At 44.6% G+C, this 15,557-nt stretch overlaps 1 protein-coding gene across 5 annotated transcripts in view; it reads left to right on the forward strand.

The window, feature by feature from the left end:
• The window catches only part of NT5C2 (5'-nucleotidase, cytosolic II), a 62,271-nt gene that overhangs the window by 40,114 nt on the left and 6,600 nt on the right, over nucleotides 1–15,557 (forward strand). For all 5 annotated transcript variants that reach the window (XM_068949762.1, XM_068949761.1, XM_009665590.2 and 2 more), the window contains 7 exons: nucleotides 7,669–7,786; nucleotides 9,240–9,335; nucleotides 10,657–10,748; nucleotides 10,944–11,001; nucleotides 12,459–12,552; nucleotides 13,586–13,639; nucleotides 14,818–14,901. In XM_068949762.1, coding sequence (XP_068805863.1) covers nucleotides 7,669–7,786; nucleotides 9,240–9,335; nucleotides 10,657–10,748; nucleotides 10,944–11,001; nucleotides 12,459–12,552; nucleotides 13,586–13,639; nucleotides 14,818–14,901 — 596 coding nt within the window. The remainder of the gene's footprint in view (nucleotides 1–7,668; nucleotides 7,787–9,239; nucleotides 9,336–10,656; nucleotides 10,749–10,943; nucleotides 11,002–12,458; nucleotides 12,553–13,585; nucleotides 13,640–14,817; nucleotides 14,902–15,557) is intronic.

Here is a 15,557-nt window from a genome sequence, read left to right on the forward strand (position 1 = left end):
TCTTCTGTGCCTGAGATCTGTGGCTGGCCAGTTCCTCTGGGTGTCTGTGTTTCCCCTCTGCACAGCAAGGATGCTGTGAGGTGCCATGGGCAGGGGTCGAGGTAACACCGTGGGCTCTGGCTTGACAGATCTTTGGCAAGAGAAGCACGTAGGAAGGGAGAGCTGGAGGTTTGCATTTCCCCCCAGTCCTGGGACTGTCAAACCCTGTGATTTGCTGAGCGTGTTTGTATGGAGGCCGCCTCCATACAGGTACCTCTGTGGGGTTTCAGATACTTTTATTCTTTTCCATGAGACTTTATCTCCTGTGTCATGTTTCCACTGCAAGCATGGCTGCATCCTTACAGGCTGCACACCCTGCAGGTGAATCCAAGCTCCTATTAAAGCTGACTGGAAAGAAAAATGAAGGAGAGTAGTGTGGCTCTGCTGTCAAAACCAAAGGGATGGTAACACCTAAGCAGTGAAAATTAAATGTAACGTTTCAGATTACTTCCCATATGAGCAATGAATTATTTTAACATAGAGAGGAGTGTAGCTTGAAATGTTGTGGTTTCCCTTTCATTACGTTTCTCTGACAGTGCCTGACAGCATCTGCCCTGTTTAGAGAAGACCTCATAACACAGAAGCTGAAGTCATTAGCATCCTAGAGCATAAGTCCTAGTTTTATCTAATTATATATGAATACTGGCATTGCTCATTGAGAGGGGCTATAATATATAAAGGTAATCTGTTATCTGGTTATTATCTGGTTACCTCTGAGGAGTCTCAGACCTCTGGGCTCATGGCTGAGCAATTGCCTTGAAAAAGCTTTCTTCAAACTATGGCAGTATGTGAAATGCCTGCCCAGTGCTTATTAGGCTGTTTAATTGGTATTGTTGCTGCGGTGGGATTTATTTTTTAATGAAGTCCGGTGTCCCAGACGCCTCTGGGACTGGTTGCTCTCTGTTTGCCTCTGGATCCTCATCTGGAGTTGCAGGTCAGAGTGATTGGAAGTGCCAGGGAATGGAACAATTGGTGCTTCCGTGAAACAATCAGAGGTCTGGTTGCCGCTGGAGAAGCGACCGTATCACAGACGCCACGGCGGTAGTTGGCACTAAGTGCCAAACGTCGGGGCTGCTTGCAGAGATGTTGACAGAATGGAGAACTGGGGATAGATTTACCGTCCTCTGGGACACTGGCCCAGGATCTCATTTGATAGACATTAGTGGGGCAGGATATGTAGGTATTTGCGCTGTCACAGGGGTTAGGATTGTAGAAGGGGATCTTGGTCCTCAAGGCTTTAACTAAGCATTTTTCATCAGCACAACATTGATATAAATGTATTTCTAATATGTACTTATGTTATTTATTTGTGGTGCAATTCAGAGTATGGATCAGCATTTAAAATCAGCACTTTTGAGTCTTGCTCTTTAATGAGGTGTGTGTAATTTCAGAAATGTATTTGTGCAAGCTTAATTATGCATGTTGTGCCTGATGGGTATATAAATCTGACTATTAGGTACCCACCTGTCCATAATATGTCTCTAGCTGCCTGATTTGCATGCCGGAATTGTTGGAGACTAAGCAGCAACTGAAATAACCTGTTTCTAGTTATTTCACTGTCAGTTCTTCGGGACTTAACACTGCCTTTCCTGTGCTTCAGAGAAATGACTAAACCCCTTATATTATCCATCCACTTTTTGCCTGTCTGTCTTCATGTGATCTATGGAGAACCCAGATAGCGGGTAAAATTTCTGAAGATTGAGTGTTTCTTAAGCTTTTTGTAAGCTTTCTGAGAAGCATCACCTCTAGTTTGAGACATATGATCTTCTCTGAGCACCTGTAAGTCAGAAGACACAGTTTCTTCTGCCAGCCAAAACAAATTGGGTGGACTGAAGCATTTCAGTTCCCAAGAGCCTCTCACGCGCTGGGGAAGGCTGCAGTGCTGACGGCGTTCTCAGCACCTGCGAGGGCAAGGAACCGCTGGTGTGCGCCCGAGTGGTGTGAGCAGGCGGACCATGCCCCGTCTGCAGGAGGCAGCTGCTCTCTCTTCCCTTCCCTGGAGCTGTGGAGCAGCCGAAGGGAAGGAAGGTGAGGGCCTGACTGACAGAAGGGGTTAAATGAGCAGTTCTTTCAGGAGATGTTGGGGTGTCACAGGAGAGCAAGCTGGAGAAAGAGGGTGACGGGTCGTCATTTAGTAATCCTCGTCCTGCCTCTTTCCCTGCAGGAGCCGCTCCCTCGGTGGGCCTCCGTTGTTGTTATTGCAGCAGCCCCCCAGTTCACCTTTCTCTTCCTAAACCACGGATGCCAGCAAGGAGGATCTGCTCCCTTAGAGCTGTCGCAGTGGTGTGGGAAATCACTGCGTTGTCACTGTTCTCAATCCGGTGCTTTTACCAGCACTAAATCCATGGTGGTTAGAAATAAAATGGCTGGACAAAACTGATTTCCAGGTGTGCAGCTTGAGACAGTGACTACTTTTCATGGAGTGGCACAGCTGAAGCAGTGTAAAAGTAGATGGCTATTGAACTTTTAGCTCCTGCTTTTCTCCTGTGATCTAAAACCAGCCTGTAAGAAGTGTCGACAAGCCGTGGAAGAAACCACATTATCTCTTCAATGAGAAGCTTCCCTACTGGCATTTGAAATCTTTTTATATTTGGAAGGGGAACAAGGAAAGAAATGTGCAGCCCTTGAAGGGCTTTCTCCTTCCCGCTGCTTAACACAGAGCGATAAAATACACTACAGCCTTCCCCAACCATTAACTTTGCAACAAAACAGGCTGTAAACAGTTATTTCCTGAGAAGTCTCCCAGATTATCGTCACGCTTTTTCTGTAGGTCTTTTTTCCAACATCATTCCAACTCATTCAGCTTTGTATTTAGTGCAGATTTGATCTCAAAGTTGTATCCGATTGCTCTGTGCATACCTATAAGTTGCAGAATCGATCTTTTCCTCTTCCCTTGTGTGCTTGCAGACCAGTGCAGTACAATACGATGTACCGCTACTGTGCAGGATTGGTACTGGTTTATCCTGCCGTGGTTTTGTGCATAAAGCCTAAAGTTAAGTGCAAGTATTAAAGTAAATGATTTAGCTCTGATGTGCCTACATCAGGCTGACGCTGTGTTTCAGGCTCCTGCGGGAAGCGCGTCCTGGATGTAGGGCAAAATTCTATTCTCGGGTTCCCGGAGTAGCTCCTGACTCAGTCTCTTGAGTCTCCTGTGCTGACACGTGCAGGTGTTTCATGGTGTGAGGGAAAGCGAATGCCCTGAAAGGAGCAATCTGTCACCAACTGAGCGATGGGCAATAACAGCAAAACCGCAAACAGAGCAGGAGAATCTTTCTTGAATCAATTGTGCCATGTCTGATGAAAACTTGAAGGGTTTGTGTCACTTCGGCAATGTGCTTGTAGCCTCTTCTTCCTCCTGATTATCACGGAACTGATCAAAGATTGCTTTGTGGATATGAGGACAGAATTTTGCCTGCAGGACGCACGATAACCAACTGTGCCTCCTCTGTAAATCAGCTGTAAGTATATTTGGAATAGGTGCCAGGCCAGCTTCTGAGCTTACGAGAGGACAGAGCTCCAGCAGATACACATGTGGTCCCACATTGCACAGAGCTGTTGCAGTTTTAAAATCAGTCTGATTTTTTTCTTTAACAGGGGAGCCCAGTGTAACTCCGTCAAGACTGGAGTGACACTCTGAATCTGCATCTGCCTCATGTGAGTTAAAATCCTGGCAGCAGCATTTTGCATAAGCTGGAGCCTCTGTAGAGGTCTTTTTTTTTTTTTTTTTTTTTTTCCTTTTCAGGAAGGCTATAAAATTGTTACTGTATGTGTCTTGGCAGCAAAGGTAAAAACAACCACAAAAATGCATGAGAACTGCATACCTTACTGCACAACCCCTGCTCATTCCAGATCGGCTTCCCTCCTAACACGTACCGTGTAAGGGAAGCCCACACTCATCACAGACCTAAAGGCTTGCAACGTTCACTCCTGTGGTACTGCTTTTTAACTTTCTATAGTATGAATAGTATAATTTTATGGCAAGTGATGATGTTAAGGGGAGGCTGAAATGCTGTCAACTGGCTTCTGTTTTTTAAAGCTTTGGTTGTTCTCTTTCAATCCATGGTTACATAATCCATGAACACTGTGTACTGATTGCCCTGAGCCACTGAAGCATTTGTCTGTTTTGGAACACGGATTATTAAAATAACTTGTTCCTTTGGCGCTGGGGACTTGGCACGGTGGCAGACATGACCATCAATTAATAAGAAAGCAAAAAGAAATCAGAATAAGTGGTAACACATGCTTCTATTTGACTGTCATCATATGTGTGTTGGGCTGAGAGAACATGCAAGGACACGTGGAAAATGGATCAGTTGTGGTTTTGTGGCTGTGCATATTTCACCTGTCACACTGTCGTGGGTGCTTGGAGACAGCGTCCTTCTCAGCTGGGTGAACGAGCTGAGCACAGGAAATGCTGCATGGCAAACATCTACATTCATGGCATCATCGTGGCCTACAAATTATCTCCAGTTGCGGTCTTAGCAGCTAGGATTTGGGAGGGGGGCTTTCCAGGAAAGTGATTATTTTTTCCATCATCCAGCTGAGCTGCAGAAAAAAAGTATTGATCTGTCCTCTCTGCTCCTTTTCTCCATGGATGCCTGAGCTAAGCAAGATAAGAGAGAGAGACCAACCCTGAGTACAATATTGAGATAAATATTTTCATCTAGCAGAAATTATCTAGTAATACATATAACAGGGGCATCTTCCCTGTTTGTGCTGTGGTACTTGCAGCAGCATTAGCCTGTTCACATTTGATCTCAAGGAGGTAGATGGTTTTGCCTGGAAGCTCATGTTCCTGAAACAGGCTTTTGCACAGCTTACAAGGAAAGTCAGTGAAGGTTGTGGCTTGTCCTGATTGATACGGTGTGTGCTGTGGGGTAGAGCCCTGTCAAGATGGGCTTGCTGCGCTCTCAATCTCTTCCCAGTTGTGTGTCCAATTAAAAGAAAGTTTGTCTTGGACAGTAACTATCACAGTAAACTGCAGAACAAAGTTTATTGTCCCTTTCCAGCCTCCGGGAGTCCAGTTTTCAGTGTGTCTGTTCGGTTCATGTGTTAATGGGAAGGTTCTTATTTTCCAGGTATTGTGGAGTGGTAGAAAAACAGGGAAGAGACCAGAGGTATGAATGAACTTGTAGTTTAATTTTATTCAAAGAGATATCAGGGAAGCAAAATCCAGAGGTTGAGAGGTAAAGGGGAAAAATTACCCTGCAAAAGGAAAATTCAGATTAACTATGTGGCAGTATCGCTTCAGCAGAGACTTGCGAAGGTGAAGGCTGAGACTGGCATCTGTTCTTCAGCCTTTCTCTTACTGGCCTTTCAGCATGTTTCCTTAGGCTCAAAGAGTTAAAAGGAGATCTGTAGTGATGAATCAAAGATGAGGAGAGAAGTGCAGCAGGGCAGATGTTGAGTGAGAGTATTTTGTGAGCAGCTGAGCGCACATCCCACGTGGCACAGCTATTCTCTGGTGGAGCATTAACAAGACGTACAGGTTATTTGACAGAAAGCCCTATAGTTTCCCTGGAGATAGTTCTGCTGAGGTTGTTTGTGAGCCACTTCTGTTTGTCTAGAGGAGATACCAAGATATTCCTTAAGATTTTGCCTTCCTCGGCAGGACCACCATGGTGGCTGAGTTCAGAAAGAGCGGAGATTTCTGGAAGACATGTTTTGTTGGGGAGTGATGTTTTGTGGATAAATTGGTAACCTGGTCACGTTCCCTAGGAAATTAATGAGAAGTAATGCAGCAGCTTCATGGGCAGAGTTGGTAACTGGAGACTGATTCAAATGAGGGGAAGGTTTGCACCTCCCTTGCCATCTAAGAGCACGTGCAGGTGTATTTATTGCTGTTTTCCCTGGGAAGTGCCTTTACTGTCGTGCATCAAAGGAATTCCTTTTTTCACATGGTGATCTGGTGTCACTCTCACAATGTTGTTCATCACCTAACTGCCTTTTGCTCCCCCAAACTCTAGCTCACTCCCAGGATTGCCTTGTCAGTCACTGCTTTCTTTGTTAGCTGCAGTTTTTGGTTGCTTATTCCTATCTACAGCTCAGTCAACTCTTCCTTTACTAAGGGACGGAAAAGGTTATGTGCATCAAGTGTTGTACGATGTTGTTGATGTTTGTCACTGGTATCATAATGCTCAAAGATTTTGATAACAACTTTATTTATTCTAGTTATCCATTCAAGAATATTATAGGTTGGCTTGTTACATTTTGCATTAATGGTGTTAGCCCTTTGGGGGGAAAAAAATAACTCTTAGAATTCTGGTGCTTTTTAGCTGACAGGCCACTTGGGTGCCTGGGAAAAGCGAGCCCTCTGTCATGGTTACTATGATCTGAGTCCTTTGACAACCGCATTTCTTCCGAAGTCCTTACTGTTTTAATATTTTTGCAGTATTTTGGTATATTTGTTTTCTCCTCTTAGATTGAGCTTTTGTATTCCACAGTGTATATATATTAAATGGTAATTACCTAGTTATGATAGAAAATGTGTATTAATCTGTACTGTGAGTCCCACAGATGTGCTAGATATCTCTCAGGAAAAGCAATCTGTCTTTTAAAGAGCTTACTGTGTAAATTGCACGTTTATGTATTTTATTCGGCTAAGTTTGAAATTTTCAAGTGTTTGAGCCAGTTGGGCCCACTGAAGTAACCCTCATTATGGTCAAGAGTTATATTTGACCTTGTTACCTCTTAGGACCAAATATAAGACAGCAACATGCAGCACATGTAAGCGCCCTGTCATAGAAACACAGTGATTTCCTTTTAAATGTCCGTTATGTTCAAATGATCTCATTAAATAGTTACATTGCCAGTACCTGGAAAGGTCATTTGCAGGGAGAAGACAGGCCTGATGATGGAAATGACTCTGTTGAACAAGTGCATTTCTTTTGCATTGAGCTGAGGTATATTTCCCAGATAAGCAGCTCCTCCGAACAGTGAGAACACTCAGCTCGCTTAGAAGAGTAGCATTTTGATGCACAAGGGTAATAGCTAACAGATTTTTACACCACCATATGCTGCTGTTAACAAACAAATCGTATGTTAACTTGACAGCTCTACCTTCAAGCTAACGTAGTCTGCAGCAAACATAAATTCCCCTTGGATGAAACCTGGAGACGATACTAAGCTTTGCGATTGTATCCAGAGCAGTAACAGTAGCACAGCAGTGATGAATTTGAGGCTTTCTAGCCATGAATATGTTTGCTCCCAAAGTTTATTGGTTTCTTTACCAGCTTTCTGCAAACGCAGCAAAACAAAACCCAACGTGAGCAGGTGGAGCATGGAGCGTTTGTGCACCTGCGTAACGGGACTGCAGGGAGAGGAGCTGCAGTTTGAAACACGTTTTCCCTGATGCAGAGAGCTGTGAGAGACTAACGGATATTTCATCTGGTGCTCTCTGCCGCTGAAACCCGAACTGCGGCTCTGCTCGGCTGCCGTCCTGGAGCGTGAGCTGATTCCACCGCGGCTCCGGGGCCGGGGAACCCAAGGCGGAGAAGGGCAGGAACGACAAAGGGAGCGTGTGATGTGGAGGAGGGAGGAGGGCGAGCGGGAGCTTTACTTTTAACTGCCTTCTTGTTTAACCCCCTAGTTGTTTTCAAATTTTCTAACTGAAATCTCATCTTGGTACAGTGTATAAATCCCCTGAGTACGAATCACTTGGATTTGACCTGACCGTAGAAAGATTAGTTTCCATTGGATACCCTCATGAGCTGCTCAATTTTGTGTATGATCCTGCATTCCCTACCAGGTAAATGACTAACAGATACCGACCCAGCCTGCTCGAGGCCTTGAATATTTGTTCTGTAAAGTTTATAGGCAACGCATGAGGCCAGGTTTTCAGAATCGTGCCTTTGAAGCCTGTGGTTGTCCGCAGATCCTGGGAAAGGAGCAGACTGCTCCAACACATGGAGGGCCTTTGCGCACGTGAGGCCATGCCGGCAAGGAGGGGGAGTGTGGGAAAAGAGGCCTGCTGAAACACGGTCCAAAAATAATCTTTCAAAGCAAAGACAGCAGCGGCGCAATCGGATTGGGAATTAAGTCAAAATCAGGGCTTGGGGATAAGAAGCTGCTACTGTGCATGAGGCTGCTAGAATGTCTCAGAACGTTTTTCTTTAATGTTTTTAAATAAAACGTTTTCCTCTGGTATTGGCAAACCAAACACACCAGTGTCCCTGGTGCATCCTGAAAATTAAGCTGACTGTAAACAGCAGTAAAAGTGGGACCAGTCCCGTTCACTTGTCCAGATGAATGAAATGCCAAAAGCAAAGTTAACGGTGCAAAGTTACTGAATTCTTACACTTTGTCTTTTGGTAGCAGAGGTAAAAAGCAGCATATTGTTTTTTAAACAAGGCTTTTAATCTAACTGTGCTCCTTTAAGTTGTTTCCGCTTGTGCCTTTGCTGGATTTAGCTTTCTTGGCTCCTTTGGAGCTTCTTTACAAAAGACTGGACCGGAGGGTCTCTTGGCTTGGTGCTCCAGTTTTCACTTTGGCAGCCTCCTTCCTTCCCTCCTCTCGGTGTGATTCACACCAAGACTGGTGCCATGTGTTCCCACACCCATAATAAGAAGGTAGCCCTTCATGAGCCCGTGATGAAGACTCCATCGAATCCACTGCCTTCATCCCAGGGAGGGGAAGGAAGGGATGTTTCTGTGGGAAGGCTGCTTTCTCCAGAGGCAAGCTACTAGATAAGCGGGACAGAGTTTTGCCTGAGTTGGAACTGGGACTGTCCAAAGCATTTTGTGCAAGTTACGTGCCCTGTCTGGCTCTGTGTGTGACAGAGAGAGATGGAAAGGAAGGGAGCAACTCCCTTATCCGGCTCACTCTTCCTTGCAGCCCAGCAGGGCTGCTCTGTTAGTGAACTACAAACACAGGTGTCAAATTCTTGACCCTGTTTAAGAGGTCCATGTCTGCCCTGGTAAACACATAGCTAAGCCTCTGTTGAGTTAAATGGTTCCGTTTTCAAGTCTATGGAGAGCAGACCGGTTGTACGTTTTAACCTGGCAATACAGGTCTTTGCTTTTTATCTGCGGCCAGGTGAAAGGTACAGTAAGGACCCTATCGGCATAATAACAGCAACTCTGTTTTGACATCCTAGTCCAAGCAAGCAAGCAAGCTGTTCTAGAGCTGATTTGGAAAGATGTGCTTAATGGTCGCTGCTTAATAGACTCACTTCTTCATACCCTAAATCACTTTCTTAACAGAGGCCTGGTGTTTGATACCCACTATGGAAACCTGTTGAAAGTTGATGCCTATGGGAACCTCCTAGTGTGTGCACACGGCTTTAATTTCCTCAGAGGGTGAGTGCTGACTCCTGGCTGTTCTTTTTGACTTCATATGCTTTTTTGTGTCACTGATCCTCAGGGATCATTTTTTGAGGAGTCATGGAGACACCACTAGCAACAGATGCTGTATTGCAGTTCTTGCAGATCGAGGATTTCCCAGGGGATGCACTGAGTATCCCGAACACAGAAATAGCTCAGATTATTCATAGAGGGAAAGGTCTGTACCCACAGAGGCACATCTGTAGAGTGCTGGGAATAAAAGAAAATGTGGTAGGATAGGATAATACAGGGGCCTTTTACCTGAGCTGGCATGGTTTAACATCACCAGCTTGTCAGTGAGAATAGCACTATTGTGCGAGGGCTCCTTGGAGCAGAGAGGAATCTCCACCACGTGAGCCTGTTCAGCTCCACTGTCATTGCTAAGAAGGGTCAAGGGCTTGAGCTTGCTTAGGCAAGGAACAAGCTTGCTCTAGCCCTTTGTATTTCTGACCTTAGAGGCTGTCAAAAGTGAGACATTGCATGCTGTTTCCTGCAGCTTTCCTTGATTTTGCATTCCTCCTGCCCCAGAGAAAAATGCTTTAGGAAGCATAGTGTCTTGCTACGTGCGGGAAGTGTCCCAGCAAATCCCTATGTATCCCTACTGTGAGGGCTTGCAGATGGAAGGGAAGCGTAGGCTAGCTCAGGGGCCCCAAGGTGACGTGCTCGTTGCAGGCCTGTCGGTCCTTGCCGCAGAAAGACAGAATTTAGAAAAAACCCTTATATGTGCACTCAGGCTGCTTCCTTAGTCACAAGTGATCTTCAGAAGCTCCAGAAATGAAGGAAACTAGAGTAACTGAGTGACTTTAGTCATCACCACCCTGCTGATTAATTGCAGAGAGCCCCAGGCAAGCCATGCGCTCCCCTGCTGGAAGCAGCTCGGGCCGGGGGTGTGTGTGTAAAACACCACATGGAAAGTGGGGGAAAGTTTAAGAAAAGCAAACAATGAAAGTGCAGATGGTTGAAAGCATACCCCTAGTCAGCAGCACAAGGCTTAAGGTCGAGTTGTGGACTCTCGACCGCTCTGTTTCCCTGTGTTTGTCGGCTCTGCTTAGCTTGCTGACTCAGCCGTGAGGACTTTGCGCCTGGCTCTGCCGGAGCCAGCGCGGTTAAGGGAACACACGCTGGGTTCAGTTTTGCTCTTGCACCAGTAGCACATGTGGGAAAGCTGGGCACTGATGAAAGCCCACAACAATCTCTCTAGTTAATGGACCCCACTACAACTATATCCTGCAGCTCAGCACGTTGTATCCTTATTATTTTATGTGGTTTCATTCTTCTCTGCCTAATCTGTTCTCAGGCCGGAAACACGGGATCAATACCCGAATAAGTTTATCCAGAGGGATGACACAGACAGGTTTTACATTCTGAACACATTGTTCAATTTACCAGGTGAGTCCCATGTGAGCCAACACGGGCCTGTTTCTGCATCTTTGAAGCCCGTAAAGCTTTGCTGATGTCTTCCTGGATTTACCTCTCTGATTTATTTCTGTTTGCATGAACGTGCTTCTTCCAGGCCCAGAGCCCAGAGTTAGCTGGCCATATGATGCGAACATTGTTTTGAACTTCTGCTTTGTTTCTTTGCAGAGACCTACCTGTTGGCTTGCCTAGTAGATTTCTTTACTAACTGTGACAGGTACACTAGGTACGTATTCTCTTCAGTTTGATGTAGCTGATGGTACAGTGTGATTGTTATTAAAATTCAAAATACAGTGTAGATGCAGCTGCTGTTAATATCAGTGGAGGCCCCTCAAGTGATTTCAGTGGGGAAAAGCTCAGGCCTCTTCTTTTGCTAGTAAGTGAATTTAGTCCTGATGAGATGATCTGTGGGTACAGCAGAGACTGGTTGTGAGATTCTCCTTTATAGTTTGTACCAGTGTTACTGCACTGATTGCCCCTGGTGTTTGGGGCTGTCTTCTAAGACCACACACTTACTACAGGGTTATAACAGCCACCAGACAGCACGTTTTCAAGTCGTGTCCGTTGGAGCCATGTTTGAACTGGTAACTGAAAGGCTGTATCTCCTCAGCTAGTTACCTGAGTCCCTCATTTCATGACTGAGAACTTTCTTCAATCCGAATTGAAATAGTCAGACATGGATTGGTTCAAAAGGCTGTGTGCGGAGCATAAGTATTTGCCTGGCTTTCAAATATGTATAAGCTTAAGAACAAGTCACGTTTTGAACTGGTAAATCTAAACGCTGCTGCATATTGAGACACGTGATGGGTCATCTTCCCGTGTCGTGGGGTTGGAAGGCAAAGATTTAGTGGGATTTTACCTGGGAACAGAGGAACCGTGATTTAGTTTACACTAAACTAGTCCATGAGGTCAAGTATCCTTTCTCTAGTAACAACCAGTAATTATACTGGGCAATGACGGGATCAGTTGTCTGTTGGAGACGTTTCTTCCTTACTCCCTTAGTGGTTAGGGCATAAACCAGTCGTTAAGTGGGATGATTGTAGTGATGATAAATACAGCTCTCGTTAACCCTCCATGATTCCTTCTAATGCAAACTCTCCGTGGTATCTTGTAGGGGAAATTGCTCAGGTTAACTCTTGCTGTTTAGCACACAAGCAGTTCCTCCTTTAGTTGATTTCCATGGCACCTGCTTTTTCAGTGTTGGAAAGAGGGATAAATAGAAGCGCTCTGCTTACTTTCTCTGCAGTGTTCATCTTTTGTAAAACACTGCAAATTGCATGGTCCCAGTATTTCCATCTCTCTCAAAATGGAAATGGTTCATTCACTTAATTGTTCTTTCTTGTTCTTGTAATACTATGAGGGAGAAGTAAGAGTTGCAGTCATAGAGAACTGTAGTACTGCTACAGGGGCACAGGCCAGTCGTCACGAACTCACATCCTAAAATTCTAAAATGAAGAGCGATAACCTGGGTCACGCACAGCCCCTGTTAAACTCTGGTTGTAGCCGCCTTTCAAGCCTGAGCTGCAATAAAGGAGTAAATAAGACACTGTTATTGTAGGATGAAAATACAGGCTCCGAACATCATTTTGAATCATCTCTCTCCTTGGCATTACTCCCACAGCACTTGTTTCTTAACTGCTGCAATTGGCTGCCACAAGCAATCCCCTTTCTTTCTCCCTACAGCTGTGAAACAGGGTTTAAAGATGGAGACCTCTTCATGTCCTTCAGGAGTATGTTCCAGGATGTCAGAGACGCTGTTGACTGGGTTCATTACAAGGTGATTACAAAAACTCCTCGGGACTCTTGTACTCTTTTTTCAGTTAGAGGGACTGGTTTGTAACTCCTGAATTAAGATGTGTCATTCCACTTTTGGGCAAGAGCCCTGCTTTGCCGCCTAGTGAGCAAATAATAAATTGCAGTTGTATGCGAGTGAGTCAAGATCTCGACTTGCCCTCCTGGTACTGGAGGATATCCATCTTGACTTCCAGTTCCTTTTTATTGTGTCTAGGTTCCATTTCCTTACCTTAATTCTTGGGTTTTAGAGGGTGATCCCAGGAGGATATTTGTACTTGCAGTCCACAACTTGTATGCTGTATCCTGATTTTTAAAACAATGGTTTTACTGTAAATAGATTACACTGGTAATGTAACAACCTTATGTTGTCTAAAAGGTACTTGTTTTAAACAGAGAATGTTATCAGCTCCTCTCTGTTTAGAGAGGAGAGGAAGTTCATCTTTCTTGCACACTTGCACGCGAACGCAGAGTTTAGATTTTGTGAGCATTAACATCTGGTTAAAGGCCTGGTTTTCTTGTCCTTCCTCATTCAAGAGGCCCATTAGGGGTGGGATGGAGAACCATCACCGGAGAACTCTGCTCACAGTTATACTTGCAGCAGTCCCTTTAGCCATGCAGAAGTCAGGAATCTTTTTTTCTTTCCTTATTCGGTGTTGTGTGATACATGTTGGAGTTTGGCCTTTGAGTAAAAACATTATGGTCAGTGTTGGAGACAGGTCATTGACTGTCTTGTTTGGTTTGGCAAATCTATTTTTTGTTTGTTTCTATTGTATTCCCTTCTGAAAGGGTTAAAATGCTGTTGAAGTGGATTATTTACCATGGTGAGGGAATCGATGGATCACAGAGTTTGTGATGGTCCCTGCTACTCAAAGCCTCTCATCTCTAGAGTCACTGGTTCAGATTCGCCCTGGTTTGTACTTTCACAGCATTTTGAAGTGTGAAAGTTGGCATTACTTTGATGTCTCTTACATCATAAGTTTCCATCACCTCACTGGGTTCTGTTGTTTCTATTTCAGGGATCGCTCAAGGAAAAGACCCTTGAGAATCTGGAAAAGTATGTGGTGAAAGATGTAAGTGCGAGGTTACTTTACTTGTGCTACGTGACATTCTGTACTGAGTAAGCAGGCAAGAAATAAACATGCTGATTGGCTTTACTAAATCACAAAACAGATAACACTGTGATTTCTATTGTAATAACCGAAGACAAGATGGAAAGTTCAGATGCATCCTTTATTCTGAGGCCAGTGATCCACAGGATTTGGAAATTCACATGCACGTTTTTTACGTAAAATATAAAAGCCAGAGGAGATGTTAGCATGGGATACAGGTGAATGTGTTGCAAGGCTCATGTTGTTTCTTTTGGTGGTAAAAGCCATTTTTTCTGCCCAAGCAATCCCTCTACCACAGATCTCTTCTTTAAAAGCGATAAACGAGCATCTTAGATTGAGTATTCTTTAGCCATCCAGCAAAAGTGCTTCACACGTTTAACCAAGAGGGGTTGAGGGAGAGATCCTAAATGACCAGGCAATATCCAAGTTTCTTGATAGCCCCAACATATGTCTTCAGCACATCCAAGTGAGTAAGCTTTCCACCGTTCCCTTACTTTTGCCTTTCTCTGCAATGTGCAGGGCCTCTCTGGACTACAGTTACTTTATAATTATTCTCCAGTTTAAATGGATGCTGTGGGCTCCTCCTCCGCTAGCAGAGGATCACTTTAAAACAGTTAACCTCATTTCTAGTTACACGCCTGCAAAATTCTTAAGAAACCATGCTGTGGGGTAGTCAGCTCCTCTTGCAATGGACTAAGATTTATGATTCAATAAAAATAGCTCCACGAATAAATTCTCCCTAATTTGAGGTTGGAATTATAATACGCTCCAACTTGTAGCTCATGTGAGCTCAGATTTCACCTGCTTCTGGGCCCATTTCAGGAATGGACTTGGAGCTGGAGGGGCTACTCTGGCCGGCCTGGCACAGAGCAGGTAGGCAGGAGGCAGCCCAGGGCGCCTGGTGTGGTAGTTGGCAAAAGCACTGCGGCACTGCTGAGCCATTCCCACTTGCCTTCCTCCCCAGGCTGTGCTTTGGAGGGATGCTACATGGATCAGCAGCTTTCCTGGCTCTCTGGCCAGTGCAAAACGTGTGGGTTTGTTTGCATGTTGATTTACTTTGTGGTTACTTTTGCTGGGATCATAGTGGAGCAGTGTTTTGCCTGTGATGAATCTCTGTTACTTTTGTGTGTGACTTTCAGGGGAAGCTGCCTCTTCTGCTTAGCCGCATGAATGAAGTTGGCAAGGTGTTCCTCGTCACAAACAGTGACTACAAATACACAGACGTAAGTGCTGCCTAAATTGGTGGATTGGTTATAATGGAATAAACAAAGCCAGCTACTCATCTCTGCAGGTTTTGGTAGGACATCTTGTGATGGGCTATGAGGTGCTTTCTGAGCTAAGCGTAGGATAATTTAATGGTGAATGCAGATTAGGTGTTGAAAATCCTGTTTTGTAGTCCTGGTTCTGCTACTGGCCTAGCATGGGCCTGGCTTAAAAGTCCCTCAGTTCCCCAGCAGTTGAAAGGCTGAAAGAGAAAATGTTGTTCCGAGTAGAGACAGGTGACCAAACCCATGATCCCAGAGGTGTTTAAGAGCTAGAAAGGGCTGTCTGGTGTGCTGCTGGCCTAAGGGCAGTTCCTTAGTGTCCTGAGGAATGTCAAGATACTGCTACATGGCTAAGCTGAAGATTTATATGCTATTTTAAAGCATTGCGAAATATATCTGAAGCAGCATGCAGATTACTGAGATGAATGTGTTCTTGATTATAAGTTTACTGTTTTAACCCCCTTCATTGTAAGTTCTATACGTTCATTCTGTTCCCAAATGTTATGATGAGTTTCCTGTAAATCCTTAAAATAAAGTTCTGTAACCAGAAAACATAAAGACAAAAAAGTATGCTCTTATAAATGTCACAAATGTATGTTTAAAAACAAATCTTT

Source organism: Struthio camelus, chromosome 7 (assembly GCF_040807025.1).
Source record: "Struthio camelus isolate bStrCam1 chromosome 7, bStrCam1.hap1, whole genome shotgun sequence".
NCBI classification, from domain to species: Eukaryota; Metazoa; Chordata; class Aves; order Struthioniformes; family Struthionidae; genus Struthio; species Struthio camelus.